The 21,515-nt window shown below is 44.4% G+C and overlaps 1 protein-coding gene across 1 annotated transcript in view; it reads right to left on the reverse strand.

The window, feature by feature from the left end:
- Positions 1-6,972, reverse strand: part of LOC141106072 (hexokinase HKDC1-like) — a 57,153-nt gene extending 50,181 nt beyond the window's left edge. The window contains exons 1-3 of the mRNA XM_073596464.1: positions 6,298-6,972; positions 4,537-4,699; positions 4,018-4,166 (exon numbers count right to left, since the gene is read on the reverse strand). Coding sequence (XP_073452565.1) covers positions 4,018-4,166; positions 4,537-4,699; positions 6,298-6,360 — 375 coding nt within the window. The 5' untranslated portion in view covers positions 6,361-6,972. The remainder of the gene's footprint in view (positions 1-4,017; positions 4,167-4,536; positions 4,700-6,297) is intronic.
- Positions 6,973-21,515: the final 14,543 nt, after the last annotated feature.

The raw sequence follows: 21,515 nt of genomic DNA on the forward strand, positions 1-21,515 counted from the left end.
AAGCGGATTGTATGGCAGGGTGGGAAAAAAAGAAGTGAAGGGGGGGGGGTGAGAATGGAAAAAATAAGAATGGAAAAAATAAGAATGAAAGGAAGAAAAGTAATGCGGGAAAGTACGTGAGAAAACTGGAGGATAAGGGATGGTTGTGCAGATAAATAAAAAATAAAAAATTCTGACAAAAATATATAAAAATAAATAAGAAAACATTTTTATTAAAAAATATATTAGAATATCTGAAAAAATATATAGAAAAAAAAAATTATATATATATATATATATATATATATATATATATATATATATATAAAAAAGGTGTAAAAAATGTTAAAAAATGTTTTATGTGCAGTGGGAGATAATGGGAAAAATGAAATAGTTAATAGACTATAGGTGACAGATGGGTGAAAAATATGAATGACTGGATAGAATAAATGATGCAGGGAATATTATGGGGAAATAAATATGGTAAGGGAAATAAATGGCAAGGATGATGAGAATGAAGTGAGAAATGGGGAGGGGTATAAAGCATGTGGGAACGCATGCAGCAAGCGTCACAAACGCATGAGTGCAAGCACATATGCAAGTGCACACGCATGCAGCAAGCGTCAAAAATGCATGAGTGCAAGCACATATGCATGTGCACACGCATGCATGCACATATGCAACTGATTAATTATAGAGTATAGTGAAGAAGTACGGGGCAGGTGGTAATTAGACTATGATATAGTCGGAGGGCAATGTTAAGGGTGGGGTAACTGGGGAAAGAAGGTTGTGTGTATGGTGTTTACAACGGGGGTGGGGTGGGGGGTGTTAAAGGGGATATGGCCGTGGGAGAATGCGGATGATACGGAAGTGTTTAGGGAGGTTATAGAATGGAATGGGTTTCGATCTATTCATTAAGGCCTCCTGGCTTTAGGTAGTCTAGGGTGTATATCCAGAAGGTCTCCCTCTTGCACAGACGTTTGATGCGTTCAGCTCGAGGGAGACTGTTCGGGATGGCTTCTATAATACAGACCCGCAGCCCATTGGTGGAGCCTTGGTGGAACTCTGGGGAAAATGTTTGGGGATCGTTAAGTTCTTGTTATCTTCAATGGATCGTCTGTGTTCTCCAAATCTCTTGCGTAATGTCCTGGTGGTGCGGCCTACATAAAGTAGGTTGCATGGGCACGAGAGGCAGTATACCACGAATTCAGTGGAACAGTTGAAGAATTGGCCAAGTTGAAATGTTTTATCCTTAGTAGTGAAATGTTTTTGTTTGTGCTGTACGAATTTGCAGGTTAGGCAGTTGCACCCTGCAAATTCGTACAGCACAAACAAAAACATTGTTGTAAACACCATACACACAACCTTCTTTCCCCACAGTTACCCCACCCTTAACATTACCGTCCGACTATATCATAGTCTAATTACCACCTGCCCCCGTACTTCTTCACTATACTCTATAATTAATCCGCTGAATATGTGCATGCATGCGTGTGCACATGCATATGTGCTTGCACTCATGCGTTTTTGAAGCTTGCTGCATGCGTGTGCACTTGAATATGTGCTTGCACTCATGCGTTTGACGCTTGCTGCATGCGTTCCCACATGCTTTATACCCCTCCCCATTTCTCACTTCATTCTCATCATCCTTTCCATTTATATTCCTTACTATATTTATTTCCCCATAATATTCCTTCCATGCATTTATAATTTATTCCTTCCACTCATTCATATTTTTCACCCATCTGTCACCTATAATCTATTAACTATTTATTTTTGCATTTTTTACTTAATACTTTTTTAATCCTATTTTTTCTATATATTTTTTCATATATTCTAATATATTTTTTAATAAAAAAATGTTTCTTATTTATTTTTTATATCTTTTATATATTTTTGTCACAATTTTTTATTTTTTATTTATCTGCACAACCATCCCTTATCCTCCAGTTTTCTCACGTACTTTCCTGCATTACTTTTCTTTCTTTCATTAATATTTTTTTCCATTCTTTTTTTTTCCATTCTCATCATTACTTTCTCCCCCCTCCCCCTTCACCTCTTTTTTTCCCACCCTGCCATACAATCTGCTTTTACACTCCCTTGCGAGACACATGATCATTCCATTTGTCTACCTCTTTACAACTTCCTTTGCCTTACTACGATTGCACCAGCCTGCGTGTGTCTGACACACACCAACGCTGCTTGACAGATCAATCCTACTCTGCACCCCGTCCCTTCCCCCTCTCCTTTTCCCTATATAATCAGGATTTGTCATGGCCGTCACACATGCCTGATGAAGGAGCACGCATGCTCCGAACGCGAGCACTACGGCCATGCCCCCCGGCTCTCCAGCATCTGTCATCTCCACCCACGGACCAGCTGACACACTAATGGAACTACATACCTCGGAGCTTCGGATGCCACCGGAAGCAGCCGGGGAATGACTCCTCCACAGCCCAGCGGTCCACCAGATGTGATCTCGTGATGTTAAAGAGTAACACTACATGCCTGTTTTTATCAGCCTAAATGTGAGTGCATATTTTAAACATTATTAAAGTCTTTTATACACACTACTACCCTTAGAGCGGCGCTGCTCTTTTTTTCTACAAAAAGTGTAGCTGTTGACTTTTAAGAAACACCTACTCACCTGTCCCTTCTGGGACCTGTGACATGTCCTAGAAGATTGCTGGGAAGGAGGGGCCGCCTTGGGGGAGAGGAGTCGCCGCCTAGGTGGCCCGGAGCGGAAGTGGGAGCAGGTACCTGTGAAAACTAGGTACCTGCTCCCCCCTCCACCCCAAAAAATGACATGCCAAATGTGGCATGTCAGGGGGTCAGGATGCCTTAAAGCGGAAGTTCCACTTTTGGGTGGAACTCCGCTTTAACAAATAATGGCATTGAAACCGCAACTAGTTAATTTTTTGATCCACATGGGCTGTTATCTGATTGTTCAGCTCCTGCACACGATGAACTATCTGTTCAAGATGCAAGGCAAGGTTAAAAAAAAAAAAAAAGATCACTGTGTATTAGATCTAGATTCACACTTCTGCGTGTGGCTGCGGGTTTTACAGCAATTCCCACACCCGCAACCACCCACAGTGAACACTGCTCTGTGAAAGCGCACAGGGATGCTATTCATTCTGAATGGCATCCCCACGCTTGTAAAAGTGAAGTGCGTGTTGCCTGCGGTCACGATTTTGAAAAGGTGCATGCACTTTTTTTTGTGGAAACACAGGCATGGCATGCAAAAACGCATAGATGTGAACCTAACAGAGGCAATGGTGATCGCTGATTGCACTGAAAAACCATGCATCTGCAGAGGTGGGTGGGTGCCATCTCCTGGAACAGGGTGTGTTAATGAGGTCAGCGGGTAAACTCGTTCCTGTGTTTTAAAGAGTTGAGGGGTTTTTCTTTAAGTCCTACTTGCCTAGTTGGATGCAGCATCACTTCAATGCTGCATCTGTCCCCCTCTGATCACTCAGTTCTCAGTGATCTGTGAGCAGAGAGCTGGTGACCATAAGTCAACCCTGTTTGCTCTGCCCCCCCCCCCCCCCCCCCACACACACACACCTTTGGGAGCAGCTGGCTCAGACTTTCAGCAGCTGGCTGAGAGGGCGAGCCAGGTGCCGGTTCAGCCTCCTGGGCAGATCCCAACTATACGATCGTGATCTTACCCCAGACTGGACCAGCTCTGTGACGTCAGCCGACAATGGGCTTCGGCCCTCTGTCTGCTGAAAATGGGTCACAGAAAAGCAGATGGAACTGCACTCCTGTGACCCACAGGAGAAGTACAGCCAAACGAGCTTTGGGTGTACTTTTCCTTTAATAGCCATCATGTCCTAAAGTCTGTCCAGGGAGTAATAAAGAAGTTTTTCTTTACAAAAAGTATTGACATTGAGGTAATGGCTGCTGTAGGACAAATAGAAAGCTTTTTCTTTTCTGCAAAGGAAGTAAATTAATGCTATATTGGTACAGAGGGGAACTGGAATTTAAAAAAAATAAAGAACTTAGCCTTTAAGTGCGACTCCTAGGTCAACTTACTTCTGTTTTATTTCCGGTGGTAATATCACTGGGAGTTGGATAAAACTGACTGTCCATGTGTACATTCTGCTTTCCATCTTCAGACACATTTACTTTCAAAACTCTGAACATGGAGCCACCCAGATCAAGAGCAAGGAAATCTCCCCTTTCTGTAATACACAGGTAACAAACAATATACGTTTACACAAACAGAGATGGTCGAAACAAGACCCACAAGATATGTACAGTATACAGTGCATCAGCTTTGCATAATATAAAGGCTTCTATCTTCAATAAAATTGTTGTAATAGTGTAACTAGCCCTCCAGTGGTTCCTCTATAGAAATATTTGGAGAAACATTTAGAGGGCAGGAACCAAAATATACAGCCCACAGCAGATCCATGGCTCTCACAGTTGTGTGTGCAGAAAACTAACCTTCTTGCCATGGTCAGAGACCACAATCAATCCCAGCAGCAGAAATAAAATCCACTTCCAGGAGTTAAAATATAATTGGCAAGTGTCTTTATTTTAACCACCTACCTGAACCATCAGGAGTTGACCTGACATAAGTGGGCAACATTTTCAATGATGCTGTTGGGTTTGTGTCCTTCTTCAGACCTTTCTCTATCTCAACTTGAAAACGAGCCATAATATCCAGTAAGGTGTCATCTGTCAGACGCATATGGTACAGAAATCGGTCAACCTGTAGGAAATAGTTAATCAAGACTTTACAGTAAATAATCAGTTACTTTTATATAAATCAAGTGACAATTTAATTGATGCAATTTCAAGGATTCACTTTATTTTTGCTCAACGTTGCTTAATAATATAACAGTAAAAAGGTAATCCGGGACAGGTGTGTTTTAAATATCAAGGATGATTGTGGTGGAAAATAAACAGGACAAACATAATACCAATAACTAGCATAGTGTGTTTCTAGTATCTGTATATAGGACAGGTGTGGGCTGCAGTACATCCTCCAACCTTAAGGAGGCACTGTGCTATTTGGGGATTGCAATGTGACCCAAGCAATAACAAAGCTCCAGCTAAGGGAAGTGCTACTCTCCCATTCAATGGCCTGTAAGTGCCTGATATATCACTATTAGAAAGTGCCTTGTGGATAAACAGTGCCCTCTTCTGCCTGAAGTGTATGACCTGTAACATATGTAGTGCTATTGTAGTATTGTGCTCATTCAATTTCTACAATATGAACAAAGTTTAAGTATGCACACGTGTTTACTCAATTCTTGGGCACGATTTTTAGTCTACATGTACAACAATTTTACATAATGTAAGAAATTGCAAGATTATGTCAAGTGCTGAAATAAGTGGCTGGAGGCTTTTTAACGTAATGCTTTCCCTGCATTAAGGTAAAAAACCTTCAGAGTGCAGCCCCCCCCTCCTTTTACCTGTACTACACGAGCTCGATCTTGATCCAGAGCTGTACACAAGAGCAGCGGCTGTCCCCCTCACAGGCTCAGGGTCAATGGCTCCCGCTGACGTCAATCACAGCCAGTAAGGAGGAAGTCGGGAGTGGGGCTGAGCTGCACTCTGTGTGTCTATAGACACACAGAGCCAGCTAGGGAGTAGGCCTGCACAAGTGTCCTCCCTCCTGTTGAGTGCCCCCACAGCTTGCTATGGGGGCACCCAAGCCGAGGCTTCCCGTGTCCATCAGACACGGAGACGCAGCCCGGCCCGGCCCCGCCCCCCCCTCTCTCCCCACATTGGATCACTGATTTTGATCGACAGCAGCGGGAGCCAATTGCACCACGCTGCTGTTTCAGGCAATGAGAAGGGAAGTCCCAGATTTTTTTTTCTTTTTTTTATTATTAAAATAATTAGTGTCATCATCCACATACAGAAAGACAAGGGACAATGTAAATTAAACAGTGTTTGTTTAGTATCACTTTAAGCCATGTAATACTTGGTACATACTGGGGAGTATTCCCAAGAGGGTAAGAGCATGTTCACATTGTACAGTAAATATTCATTTAGTTTAGTGAACGAATGAAGCTGTGACAACTTGCATGTTCTTGCATTTTCTTCACAAAGCTAAGTGAACCGCCTCTGTGCCACTAGTTTCTCAATGCCATTGACTTTCTTCTAAGTGAATGTAATTTCATCAAATTTAGAAACATTGCCCTAAAGACAGTGATGAGTGTGTCCGTTTACATTAATACAGCATGCTCCATTCAGATTATTAACAAACATGCAACTGTTTTTTTCCCCCTATCACACACACACACTACATATGCATGCCATAAATAGATAAACTGGTAAGTGTTAGATTAAAATCCTTACCTTTTTTAATTGATCCTCTTTAAGCTTTGTGAGCCAAAATGATACCAAATGTACAGCAAACATTTTTGCAAAATAAAATCTTTCCAATAAGTAGAAAGACTAGTTAGGTCTGTTGAAGTCTGTAGGCTGGGAGTGACTACAACCAACTCTGCTACCAATACTGCTACAATGACAAAAAAAAAGTGGAGGCAAAGGCTACAATGATTCACTGTGGCTCAATCATTAACACTTTGTTCCTGGGTAGGGTTTATTGCTTGGGATCTAGATATTGATTAAGCTGTAGTAGGTGTTACAACATTTGCCTATGCTACATTTAGAACATTTTATTTTATTTATTTATTTCAGGTACTTATATAGCGCTGTCAATTTACGCAGCGCTTTACATATACATTGTACATTCACATCAGTCCCTACCCTCAAGGAGCTTACAATCTAAGGTCCCTAACTCACATTCATACATACTAGGGACAATTTAGACAGGATCCAATTAACCTACCAGCATGTCTTTTGGAGTGTGGGAGGAAACCGGAGTACCCGGAGGAAACCCACGCAGGCACAGGGAGAACATGCAAACTCCAGGCAGGTAGTGTCGTGGTTGGGATTCGAACCAGCGACCCTTCTTACTGCTAGGCGAGAGTGCTACCACTACACCACTGTGCCGCCCACATCTTCATAATCTTTGCAGGAGATAAAATTTTTACTGCATCAGACATTAGGATGTGACACTACAGGAGTATTTATGACTGCCGCGAAAATGTGTTACGTGCAATGTGTTAGTGTAATGCATGCACCCCAATGCACTGTAACGCACTACAGTGCATTGTGCATGCACCATTCTGTGGTACGTTAGACAGTTTATTCAAATGAATGGGCTGCCACAGTGCAACACATGTGCTTTACGTGAATAAATCAGTTACAAATAATCACACTGCCTCTGTTGCAGCCGCATGGGACCTGCAACACTGGTCAAGTGTGGTTCAATAGGTCCATCTGTAATTTTGAGCTGTGGATGCAATTACCAGATATACACATTTGGACACCTCTGGATGAGGGTATTCATACACATACTAGGGCCAATTTAGACTGGAGCCAGTTAACCTCCCTGGCGGTTTTCCGGAGTGTGGCTCGGGGTTAAATTTCTGCACCGTTAGCGGTAACCCCCAAGCCACACCCGGGATTGCATTGCAGGATACTGGTGCGGTCTACTTACCTTGTCCCCAGGATCCTGAGATGTCCCCCTGCTTGGTCCGTATGCTCTGTCCTCTGCCTGAAGCCTCTCTGTGCTGGGCTCCGTTCCATGCGAGCGCCGCGACGCACGGTGGTGGAGCCCGGGGGCAAATTCAAAAAAAGTGAAAAATCATAATACATACAGTACACTGTAATCTTACAGATTACATTGCTGTATGAAATTATTTCACATCCCTTTTGTCCCTGGTGCTTTTTGTCCAATGCCCTGCATGCAGTTTTATATTATATATACTGTTATTTCTGCCTGGAAACTTGAAATTGTCCATAGCAACCAAAAAGTGTCCCTTTACGTCAAAAGTGGTTTTAGACCAGCTAGAAAACAGCGATAGTAAATTAGAACACTTGGAAAATTGAGCAATATTGAATCGTGGGGAAATTCATTATATCATTATTATTTTTTATAATTATATTTATTTATTATAATTTATGATTTTGTGTTTCAAACTTCATCATACCCGGGATATCTACTAGACTCTTGTTTGTACAAATTTAAGTGTGTTATTGCTAAGAATTACAGGCCCACAATATAAAACGCCAAATTTCTATGCAAAATAATTGTACCGCTTTGAGATGCAAAAATCTGACATAATCATACCGCCAGGGAGGTTAACCTACCACTGTTTTTGGAGTGTGGGAGGAAACCCACACAGGCAAAACATGCAAACTCCAGGCATGTAGTGTCGTGGTTGGGATTCAAACCGTCAACCCTAGTACTGCCAGACGGAAGTGCTGACCACTTAGCTAGCATATTGAGTTTACTTTTGCAAACAGTTTGTATCTATTTGATTAAAAAAAAATGATACATAGCAGTCATTTTGATTTATAAATTAAAAAAAAAAACAATTTTTATTTACTACAACCATTTATCATATAACTGGATCCCTCAAATAGAACTGTTTTTATAACCTCTCTGTAATGCATCTTTGCATGAGAAACTCCACATGCCCTGGAGGATACACAGAAAGAACTGACCCAACGAGCAGAGCATGATAATGATCTGGAAATGCCGATATTAAAAAAGGTCATGGTCTTACCAGTTAGTCAGGGTTCCATCCCCCTTAAGTGTACTAGTGGCCAGTGCAATTGCGTGATATCAAACTAGTTTTTTTTTATTCTTTTTTTTCAGTTTGGTTTCACGCATCAACATCTGCATCTGCACTATTGAGTACTGTACGTGATAGTGCAAATAAATAATATTTAAAAAAAAAAGTATCACAGATAGTACTGAATATTGCAGCTGTATCAAGAACAATGGAGTATTGTCCATGATATTTTTTTTTATTTGCACGAACATTCAAATTTTCAGGACAAGATTTCAGGGTGTACCCCCTTCAAGGTTAGGTACTGCTTGGACCTTGATGAAGGGGGTACACCCAGAAGGTTTGTCCTGAAAATTTGCATGTTGATGCAAATAGAAAAAAAAAAAAAAAAAAACGCACACAAAATCACAGACAGTACTCAATTATTCTTGTTAATATTATTGAAATCTGAAAGGTTTACCTGTCACAAACATCTAAGCTTAGATGTGGCTGCCACGCTTATAAAGCAATCGTTGATACGATACCATGAGTGACTATATAAAGATGGATACCCACATCTTTATAAGTACAGTATTTACCATTGGGACATATTCCATATACGAAATATTGCAATAGAACATGCTTTGATAACATGTAGAGAAGCACTATACTCATCTGAAACTATAAAATCCATGACATCATCAAGGCAACATTCGATCATTAAAAACAGGTACTTGTTGAAGCAGGCTCTGTGTCTGTGATCTGCACCAAACTATATGGACCTGGGATATTTTTGTAGTATTGTTCAGTTCAGGCACTTTTAGAGAAGTCAGTTAAGACGACATCATTACCAGCTATTAAAGGCTTGTTATTAGTGAACTCGATATGATAAAGTCATTAGCCTTTCAAGGACTTGTTATGAGGATACTGTTCATACAGATAGCTGTTGAAATATAAATTGTACGTGAGACTTTGACAAGTGGAATTGAATTCTGATTACATTATATCCTGCTTGCTTTACAGACTGAAACGGAGTTACAAAAGAATTTAAAGTGACACTAAAATCTTGTTTTTCTTCATTAACCACTTAAGCGCGGAAGGATTTGCCCCTTAATGACCAGGCCATTTTTTGTGATAAGGCACTGCATCACTTTAACTGACAATTACACGGTTGTGCGCTCCTGTACCCAAACAAAATTGACATTTTCACAAATAGAGCTTTCTTTTGGTGGTATTTGATCACCTCTGCAGTTTTTATTTTTTGCGCTATAAACAAACAAAAAAAAAATTTTGAAAAAAAAGCAATATTTTTTACTATAATAAATACCCCCCCCCCCAAAAAAAATTAAAAAACAAAAAAAAAAAAAAAACTTTTTCTTTCTCAGTTTAGGCCATTATGTATTTTTCTACATATTTTTGGTAAAAATAAAAACGCAATAACCGTAATAATATTGATTGGTTGGCGCAAATGTTATAACATCTACAAAATAGGGGATATATTTATGGCATTTTTATTATTAATTTTTTTTTTTGTACTAATAATGGTGGTGATCTGCAATTTTTAGCGGGACTGCGGCATTGCGGTGGACAGATTGGACAATTTTGACCCTTTTTTGGGACAAATGTCATTGGCAGGAAATGGGTTAACATTAGGGGGCGATCAAGGGGTTAAATATGTGTCCTAGGGAGTGATTCTAACTGGGGGGGGGGGATGGGACTTCCTAGAGGAGACGACCGATCGCTGTTAATACTTCGTATGAACAACAGATCTGTCTCCTCTCTCCTGTCTGTTTACATTGACAGATCTCCGTTCCGTCTCTCTCAGGAGCGATCGCGGGTGCCCGGCGGACATTGCAGCCACCGGTCACACGCAACGGCTCTGTAGTCGTGGAGCACACGCCCCTTGGTGGTCTTAAAGCTGCCGACGTGCATCTACAGCGATTTGCCCAGGGGAGCCAAACTGCCACGGTGTAACTGCGGCGGCTGGTCCTCTAGTGGTTAAGAACAAAGATGTCATACTTACCTGTTCTGTGTAATGGTTTTGCACAGAGCAGCCCAGATCCTCCTCTTCTTGGGTCAAGCAGCTTGCTATAGGGGCACCCGAGCTGAGCCGTAGCTCCCTGTGTCCATTCAGAAACGGAGCCGCAGCCCGGCCCCGCCCCATCTCTCCTTATTGGCTCACTGAATTTGATTGATAGCAGCGGGAGCCAACTGCGCCGCGCTGCTGTCTTAGCCAATGAGGAGGGAAGTCCCAGACAGCAGACTCATTTAATGCAATATCTTTGGATCTAGATGGACCTCAGGTAGGTATTAGGGGGGCCGCTGCACACAGAAGGTTTTTTTATCTGAAAGCGTTTAATCTCCACAAAAAAAAAAAAAAAAAAGATCCTGTTCCTTTAAAGCATTTTATACAGCACAGTGCTTGTGCTGTGTCATTTGGCCCCCCTGTAACACCTGTAATACCTGGCTGATCCTGCCTGGCTATACTCTCCCCCTGTATGCTGACTCAGATAAGCGGATCCTATTGTATCCTGATCATCTGGATATCCTGACCCCGTTTTTGGACAGTATCCAGTTCATCCATGTGCAACATCGCTATCTCTCATGTGAGTAGATACTGCTTTTAGAAAATTAAAGTGTTTACTATTTATTCAGAGGCACCCCACTCCTTGTTTTTTTTATAACCAGAGAGGGGAGGGGGAGAGAGCACAGAGGAGACAGCAGTCTGTGGATGATGGAGTCACGTATCCAGATGATCAGGATTAGGGATGAGCCGAACACCCCCCGGTTCGGTTCGCACCAGAACCTGCGAACGGACCGAAAATTCGCACGAACGTTAGAACCCCATTGACGTCTATGGGACTCGAACGTTCGAAATCAAAAGTGCTCATTTTAAAGGCTAATTTGCATGATATTGTCCTAAAAAGGATTTGGGGACCCGGGTCCTACCCCAGGGGATATGTATCAATGCAAAAAAACTTTTAAAAACGGACGTTTTTTCGGGAGCAGTGATTTTAATGATGGTTAAAGTAAAAAAAAAAAAAGTGAAATATTCCTTTAAATATCGTACCTGGGGGGTGTCTATAGTATGCCTGTAAAGTGGCGCGTGTTTCCCGTGTTTAGAACAGTCCCTGCACCAAATGTCATTTTTAAAGGAAAAAATCTCATTTAAAACTGCTTGCGGGTTTAATGTAATGTTGGGTCCTGGCAATATGGATGAAAATAAGTGAGACAAACGGCATGGGTACCCCCCCAGTCCATTACCAGGCCCTTTGGGTCTTGTATGGATATTAAGGGGAACCCCGCACCCAAATTAAAATAAGGAAAGGTGTGGGGCCACAAGGCTCTATATACTCCGAACAGCAGTATACAGGTGGTGCAAACAAGACAGGGACTGTAGGTTTGTTGTTAAGTAGAATCTGTTTGTCATTTTGAACGGGTACATTTTTAACGTGTTTAGCTTCAGCCAAAAAATCTTTTTTAAGCTTTTTGGAAAACATAGGGAAGGGTTATCACCCCTGTGACATTTGTTTTGCTGTCTTTCCTCCTCTTTAGAAGATTTCACCTCACTTTTTGTTCCAATGACAAATGTTTTTTGAAAATTTGGTTTTTTTTGTGGAACAAGCATTGGAAAGCATCAGTGGAAAGGAGAAATGTTTTTCCCATATTAACTCTTACAGGAGAGAATTTCCCTTCCTAGGGGTAGATTTCATCTCACTTTCTGTTGTCTCCTTCCGTTTGCAAGTAGGAGTCGTTTGTAAGTTAGAAGTTTGAAAGTAGGGGCCTGCCCTATATACTCAGCATAAATTTGGCCCTTAGGTGTTGTTGTGGCCACAACAACGTAAGCCCTCACAGGGCCCTGCTGTGAAATATTAGATCAAGAATTGTAATTACATGCCCCTGTTGAACAGGGGCAGAAAAACTGGGCCTTTGGGGGTGGTGGTGGTGGTGCTGGTGCCACAACACTGTAAGTCCTCACTCGCTCTTGGTGGGTGCAGAAATGGGCCCTGCTGTGAAATATTAGATCAAGAATTGTAATTACATGCCCCTGTTGAACAGGGGCAGAAAAATTGGGCCTTAGGCACTGGTGCTACAACACTGCAACCCCTCACAGACACTCTAGTTGGAACGCAGGAACGAGCCCTGCTGCAAAGTATTGCATCAAAAATTGTAATTACACGCCCCTGTTAAACAGGGGCAGAAAAATTGGGCCTTAGGCACTGGTGCTACAACACTGCAACCCCTCACAGACAGACACTCTAGTTGGAACGCAGGAACGAGCCCTGCTGCAAAGTATTGCATCAAAAATTGTAATTACACGCCCCTGTTAAACAGGGGCAGAAAAATTGGGCCTTAGGCACTGGTGCTACAACACTGCAACCCCTCACAGACACTCTAGTTGGAACGCAGGAACGAGCCCTGCTGCAAAGTATTGCATCAAAAATTGTAATTACACGCCCCTGTTAAACAGGGGCAGAAAAATTGGGCCTTAGGCACTGGTGCTACAACACTGCAACCCCTCACAGACACTCTAGTTGGAATGCAGGAACGAGCCCTGCTGCAAAGTATTGCATCAAAAATTGTAATTACACGCCCCTGTTAAACAGGGGCAGAAAAATTGGGCCTTAGGCACTGGTGCTGGTGCCACAACACTGCAACCCCTCACAGACACTCTAGTTGGAACGCAGGAACGAGCCCTGCTGCAAAGTATTGCATCAAAAATTGTAATCACACGCCCCTGTTAAACAGGGGCTGAAAAATTGTGCCTTAGGCATTGGTGGTGGCGCCCAGAGCCAAAAATGTTCTTTCAAGCTATCAGCGTGATGATTGAGGAGGAAGAGGATAATTACTCAGGGATAGTCACTCAGCATCAGCATAGACAGTCTTTGAAGGGATCTGAGATTTAAAAAAAAATTATTCGGTTACATCAGCATCAGGTGCTTGGTAGCTGGTGGTGATCCAAGACTGATTCATTTTTATGAAGGTCAGTCGATCGACCGAGTCGGTGGACAGACGCACCCTGTAATCGATTACAAAGCCTCCAGCAGCACTGAATGTGCGTTCCGAAAGAACGCTGGATGCAGGACAGGCCAGTAGCTCAATTGCATACTGTGCAAGCTCTGGCCAGTGATCCATCCTCAAGACCCAGTAATCCAGAGGATTTTCGGTGGGAAAGGTGTCCAAGTCTGATCTTGCCCCTAGGTATTCCTGCACCATGTAAAACAGACGCTGGCGATGGTTGCTGGAACCGATCATACCTTGAGGCTGCGGACCAAAAAATTGTCTGAACGCATCGTTCAGACGGCCACCTTCTCCACCGCTCCTTCTTTGACTGACCGAAGCCTCAGCAACACGTTGTCCAGAAACAGGAGTTTGTAACCTCCCAGTCTCTGGGAACGCGTTGCACAGACCTTTCTACAAGGCCTCCCGAAGATGTTTCATCCTCTGCTCCCTCTGCGATGGCAAGATAAGGTCCGCAACCTTACCCTTGTAACATGGATCAAGGAGGGTTGCCAGCCAGTATTGGTCCTTCTCCTTGATACCATGAATACGAGGATCCTTACGCAGGCTTTGCAGGATCAGGGAGGCCATGTAGCGTAGGTTTGCTGAGGCATTCGGTCCGGAGTCCTCTGGGTCACTAAGGACGACATGGTCCGCAGCCACCTCCTCCCAGCCACGTACAAGTCCATGTGTTTCTTGGGACTGATCCCTTAAAGACTGCTGCTGATGCTGAGTGCCAGGCTCCACCTCCATACTGACACAATCTTCCTCCTCCTCCTCCTCCTCCTCGTCCTCTTCCTGTGTGATCGGCGGGCATGCAGAAACACTGTCTGGATAAAGGGGGCCTTGAGAGCTAAGGAAGTCCTCCTCTTCCTGCCTCTGTTCTGCCTCAAGTGCCCTGTCCATTATTCCACGCAGCGTGTGCTCCAACAGGTGGACAAGGGGGACAGTGTCACTGATGCATGCACTGTCACTGCTCACCATCCTCGTGGCCTCCTCAAATGGTGACAGGACAGTGCATGCATCCCTGATCATGGCCCACTGGCGTGGGGAAAAAAAACCAAGCTCCCCTGACCCTGTCCTGGTGCCATAGTCGCACAGGTACTCATTGATGGCCCTCTGGTGCGTGTGCAGCCGCTGCAGCATGGCCAACGTTGAGTTCCACCTGGTGGGCATGTCACAGATTAGGCGGTTCTTGGGCAGGTTAAACTCCTTTTGGAGGTCCGTCAGCCGAGCACTGGCATTATATGACCGGCGGAAATGCACACAGACTTTCCTGGCCTGCCTCAGGACATCCTGTAAGCCCGGGTACCTGCCCAAGAACTGCTGCACCACCAAGTTAAGGACGTGAGCCAAACAGGGCACATGGGTCATTTGTCCCTGTCGGAGGGCAGAGAGGAGGTTGGTGCCATTGCCGCAAACCACCATTCCTGCCTTAAGTTGGCGTGGCGTCAACCACCTCTGAACCTGCCCCTGCAGAGCTGACAGAACCTCTGCCCCAGTGTGGCTCCTGTCCCCCAAGCACACCAGCTCAAGCACCGCATGGCATCTTTTGGCCTGTGTACTTGCGTAGCCCCTTGAATGGCTACGGAGCACCGCTGGTTCCGAGGACAAAGCACAGGAAGAGGCCATGGAGGAAGAAGAAGAGGAGGGGGTGGAGGAGAGAGGTGTGTCACAATCATTAGCATTTTGGAGGCGTGGTGGTGGAACAACCTCCAACACTACTGCACCTTGTCCTGCATCCTTCCCAGCTGCCAGCAGAGTCACCCAATGCACCGTGAAACTTAAGTAACGTCCCTGTCCATGCCTGCTGGACCATGAGTCAGCGGTAATATGCACCTTACCGCTGACCGCCCTATCCAGCGAGGCATGGACATTGCCTTCCACATGCCGGTAGAGAGCCGGAATCGCCTTCCGTGAGAAAAAGTGCCGTTTAGGTACCTGCCACTGAGGAACCGCACATTCCACAAACTCACGGAACTGGGCAGAGTCTACCAACTGAAAAGGCAGCAGTTGAAGTGCTAGCAATTTTGCCAAGCTAGCATTCAACCGCTGCGCATGTGGATGGCTGGGAGCAAACTTCTTTCGGCGGTGCAGCAGCTGGGGCAGGGAAATTTGCCTGGTACAATCTGACGTCAGTGTACCAAAAGCAGATTGCCCACAAGTACTTGGCTGTGACACACCTAATTCTACACCTTCATTCCTCTCAGTGCAGGTCTCAGAGAGGACTGAAGGTATAGTGGGGTTGGAGATCTCAGCTGATGAGGAGCAAGGAGAGGTCCTCTTTGTTCTTTGGTGTGGGTCTTTTAGATACGCTTGCCAACGAACTGCATGGCAGGTCAACATATGTCTGGTCAAGCATGTGGTACCCAAGCGGGAGATGTTTTGGCCACGCGAGATACGCTTGAGACATATGTTGCAAATAGCAGCGGTGCGATCTGATGCACTTGTCTCAAAAAAGGCCCACACCAAAGAACTTTTTGAATAACGCGCAGAGACTGCAGCGCCCTGCACATGTGGAGCTTTGGGGTGTGATGCAGTTAATGTGCTGCCCTTAGGCTGGCCCCTGGAGGGCATCCTGCCTCGTTGGTGATGTGCCGCCTCCTCCTCGCTCCTATCAGGCACCCACGTTGAGTCAGTGACCTCATCATCCCCTCCCTCCTCATCACTGGAGCAAACCTGGCAGTATGCTGCAGCAGGGGGAGCATGACTGCCAGATTGCTGTCCTTCTTGGGCACCCCCTCTGTCTGCGCTCATGTTACTGCCTTCATCGAGCTCAGTATCATCATCAGAGCCTTCCAAACGCTGGGCATCCTCCTGGAGCATGTGCCCAACACTGTGGTCAAACAGTTCGAGGGACTCCTCAGGAGGACATGGTGGGGCTAGGGAAGGAGTCACTGATGACATTGAGCCAAGGGAAGAGGCCGCTGCTTTGCCAGACAAAGTACCCTGGGCATGGGTGAGAGAGGATGAGGAGGATGAGGACGGCTTGGTCATCCACTCGACCAAGTCTTCCGCATGTTGTGGCTCAACATGGCCAGCTGCCGAAAAAAAGCCCAAGCGTGTCCCACAGCCACATGCTGATGAGGATGCACCGTCTCCATGACCAGCACTAGACACAGAGCCTGCTTGCCCTCTCTTATTGGCTTGTGACTGTCTGCCTCTCCTTCTTGGCCTTCCAGACATACTAATGGCCTGTAGCTGCACTAAGCTGGGATAGAGATTATATATATATATATATACTGATACTGCAGCTAGCAAAATCAACTGCCTGCCTGTAGTATGAGAACACCACCAACCTTCTACAGGTAGCTTTAGCTGAACACTGTGAGGTGGACGCACCCCACTAACTTGTAGGTTTAGCTGAACACTGTGAGGTGGACGCACCACACTAACTTGTAGGTTTAGCTGAAGACTGTGAGCAGGACGCACCCCACTAACTTGTAGGTTTAGCTGAACACTGTGAGCAGGACGCACTGCACTAACTGTAAATAGTCTAGCTGCCTGACTGTGGTACTAATAGGATCAAAAGAACACCAGTAATTTTCTTCAGGTAGCTGTATATACTGTAATAAGACAAGCCTGCCTGTCAGTAAGAAGATAACAGGAACGGATCTAGCTGAACACTGAGGTGGATGCACCACACTAACTTGTAGGTTTAGCTGAACACTGTGAGCAGGACGCACCCCACTAACTTGTAGGTTTAGCTGAACACTGTGAGCAGGATGCACTGCACTAACTGTAAATAGTCTAGCTGCCTGACTGTGGTACTAATAGGATCAAAAGAACACCAGTAATTTTCTTCAGGTAGCTGTATATACTGTAACAAGACAAGCCTGCCTGTCAGTAAGAAGATAACAGGAACGGATCTAGCTGAACACTGTGAGCAGGACGCACTGCACTAACTTGTAGGTTTAGCTGAACACTGTGAGGTGGACGCACCACACTAACTTGTAGGTTTAGCTGAACACTGTGAGCAGGACGCACCTCACTAACTTGAAGGTTTAGCTGAACACTGAGCAGGACGCACCCCACTAACTTTTGTAGATTTAGCTGAACACTGTGAGCAGGACGCACTGCACTAACTGTAAATAGTCTAGCTGCCTGACTGTGGTACTAATAGGATCAAAAGAACACCAGTAATTTTCTTCAGGTAGCTGTATATACTGTAACAAGACAAGCCTGCCTGTCAGTAAGAAGATAACAGGAACGGATCTAGCTGAACACTGTGAGCAGGACGCACCGCACTAACTTTTGTAGGTTTAGCTGAACACTGTGAGGTGGACGCACCACACTAACTTGTAGGTTTAGCTGAACACTGTGAGCAGGACGCACCCTACTAACTTGTAGGTTTAGCTGAACACTGTGAGCAGGATGCACTGCACTAACTGTAAATAGTCTAGCTGCCCGACTGTGGTACTAATAGGATCAAAAGAACACCAGTAATTTTCTTCAGGTAGCTGTATATACTGTAACAAGACAAGCCTGCCTGTCAGTAAGAAGATAACAGGAACGGATCTAGCTGAACACTGTGAGCAGGACGCACCGCACTAACTTGAAGGTTTAGCTGAACACTGAGCAGGACGCACCCCACTAACTTTTGTAGGTTTAGCTGAACACTGTGAGCAGGACGCACTCAACTAACTGTAAATAGTCTAGCTGCCTGACTGTGGTACTAATAGGATCAAAAGAACACCAGTAATTTTCTTCAGGTAGCTGTATATACTGTAACAAGACAAGCCTGCCTGTCAGTAGGAAGATAACAGGAACGGATCTAGCTGAACACTGTGAGCAGGACGCACTGCACTAACTTGTAGGTTTAGCTGAACACTGTGAGGTGGACGCACCACACTAACTTGTAGGTTTAGCTGAACACTGTGAGCAGGATGCACTGCACTAACTGTAAATAGTCTAGCTGCCCGACTGTGGTACTAATAGGATCAAAAGAACACCAGTAATTTTCTTCAGGTAGCTGTATATACTGTAACAAGACAAGCCTGCCTGTCAGTAAGAAGATAACAGGAATGGATCTAGCTGAACACTGAGGTGGACGCACCACACTAACTTGTAGGTTTAGCTGAACACTGAGCAGGACGCACTGCACTAACTGTAAATAGTCTAGCTGCCTGACTGTGGTACTAATAGGATCAAAAGAACACCAGTAATTTTCTTCAGGTAGCTGCATATACTGTAACAAGACAAGCCTGCCTGTCAGTAAGAAGATAACAGGAACGGATCTAGCTGAACACTGTGAGCAGGACGCACTGCACTAACTGTAAATAGTCTAGCTGCCTGACTGTGGTACTAATAGGATCAAAGGAACACCAGTAATTTTCTTCAGGTAGCTGTAAATACTGTAACAAGACAAGCCTGCCTGTCAGTAGGAGGATAACAAGAACGGATCTAGCTAAACTGAATACAGTGTATATATATATATATATATATATATATATATATATATATATATATGCAACACCTGGGATGCATATGCATATATATATATATATATATATATATATATATATATATATATATATATATATACACACACACAATACACTGTAAGTGCAGCTAACTAACTGACTGTTCTGCCTAATCTATCTAACTCAAATCAAATGTCACTGTCTGTCTCTCTCTCTCAATGAACGCTGGAACACACACTACACAGGGCCGCCGTGCAGGCGGCCTTATATAGTGTGGGGCGTTTACTAAATCCCCTGAGCCATAATTGGCCAAAGCCTCCTTGGCTTTGGCCAATTACGGCTCTCTGTTCAGGCGGCGCTGTGATTGGCCAAGCATGCGGGTCATAGTGCATGCTTGGCCAATCATCAGCCAGCAATGCACTGCGATGCCGCAGTGAATTATGGGCCGTGACGCGCCACACGAATTTGGCGCGAACGGCCCATATCGTTCGCAATTCGACGAACGATCGAACAGCCGATGTTCGAGTCGAACATGGGTTCGACTCGAACGCGAAGCTCATTCCTATTCCTCAGCCACTGCTTGTCTGTGCAGTACCGCATGTGGCCAGAGATGCGAGGGCGCCGGAAAAGCTCAGAGACACTTGAGAACGGAGTTTTTACGAGCGTCTCCAAGCATCACCGGCACCCCCGAACCTCTGGCCAAATGCAGTACTGCACACCCCAGCGGCTTGAATTCTGCTTAGCTTGCGAGACAATGCTCGCAAAGACAGTCAGGATTTAAAAAAATAAATTGCTCGTATTGCGAAAAGCTCGTAAACCGCGTTATTTGCAATCCGAGGTTCCACTGTACCTCATTTCACAGCTCTTCTCAGCAATCACACGATCGGCTGGCTCTCTACTCTCCCGAGTGATGTCAGCAGGGAAATCTCTGCCCTGCCCGCGGCATCTATCAGATGGGGGGGAGAATAAAGCCAGCCGATCATGTGATCGCTGAGAAGAGCTGTGAAATTAGGTATAGCAGGCTTTTTTTTTTTTTTTTTTTTTTTTTATATATATCACTCACACAGGGGCACACAGGATTAGAACACAGAGGAGATGGTATGAAGATGTGAACGTGGCTTAGCAACCACTTTAATGCATAGAATGCATTAAGATAAAAAACCTTCTGCCTTTACAACCACTTTAGGAATGTTCACAAAAATTGTGTGAATATTCACTTCAATTATTCATTTACACGCAGGAAAATAGGTAAACAGGGATTTCATTTTCACACAACTGGACAAATAAAGAAGTAATTTTGAACACAAGATTATTTTGTGTGAACATTAATCACTTGCCACCCGCCATATAGCAATATGACGTCGGCAAAATGGTTGCGATATCCTGACCGGACATCATATGACGTCGCCAGGATATCAAGCCACTGCACTACCCCGGGGGCACGCATTGCGGCGATCGGAGTTTCGGTGTGTCAGTCTGACAAACCGCAACTCCGATCTAAGTAAAAAGTCTGACGGAGACTCTACCACGTGATCAGCTGTGTCCAATCACGGCTGATCACAATGTAAACAGGAAGAGCTGTTGATCGGCTTTTTCTCACTCGCGTCTGTCATACGCGAGTAGAGGAGAGCTGATCGGCTGCTCCTCTGACGGGGGGGGGGGGTCTGTTCTGATTATCAGCGAAGCCCCCCCGAGGATGCCCACAATGGACCCCCAGGGATGCCCTCCACTAGTCGCCACCAGGTATGCCACCCATGGCCACCAGGGATGCCAATCAGTGCTGCCCATCAGTACCATCCATTAGTGTACATCAGTGCCGCCTTTCAGTGCCCATCTGTGCCACCTTTCAGTGCCACATATTAGTGCCACCTCATCAGTGAAGCAGAAAACTTACTTATTTACAAAGTTTTCAAAAAAAAAAAAAAAAAAAAAAGTTTTTCAAAATGTTTGTTTTTTTTAGCAGAAAATAAAAACCCCAGAGATGATCAAATACCACCAAAAGAAAGCTCTATTTGTGGGAACAAAATGATAAAAATTTAGTTTGGGTACAGTGTAGCATGACCGCGCAATTGTCATTCAAAATGCGACAGCGCTGAAAGCTGAAAATTGGTCTGGGCAGGAAGGTGTATAAGTGCCCTGTATTGAAGTGGTTAAATACTTTAGGCAATCAGCCTCACTGCACAAGTATGACATTCCTATGAAGTGTAGAACAGCTATTGTGGAATACAGAACACGCTTATCCTGGAATACAAGACTAAGGCAGACTAGCCTTTGTGCTCACGTAAGATCTATTGAGCATCAACACAAAGGTCTAATGACCTAATCAAAAGCCTAAGTCTAGCTTAGAGGACAAAGTACAAGGCAATGAGTAAACAGACACAATGCCATAAGAATATACAGAAAATCTAGTGTTTAGCCATGAAATATCCTTGTATTAAATCTGTGAACTACAAGCACTTTCTACATGCAGTTCAATAATGTATATTACCTATAAATATGTGAACATTGTGTTGTGAAACAAAAAAAG

Source organism: Aquarana catesbeiana, linkage group LG08 (assembly GCF_042186555.1).
Source record: "Aquarana catesbeiana isolate 2022-GZ linkage group LG08, ASM4218655v1, whole genome shotgun sequence".
Lineage (NCBI taxonomy): Eukaryota > Metazoa > Chordata > Amphibia > Anura > Ranidae > Aquarana > Aquarana catesbeiana.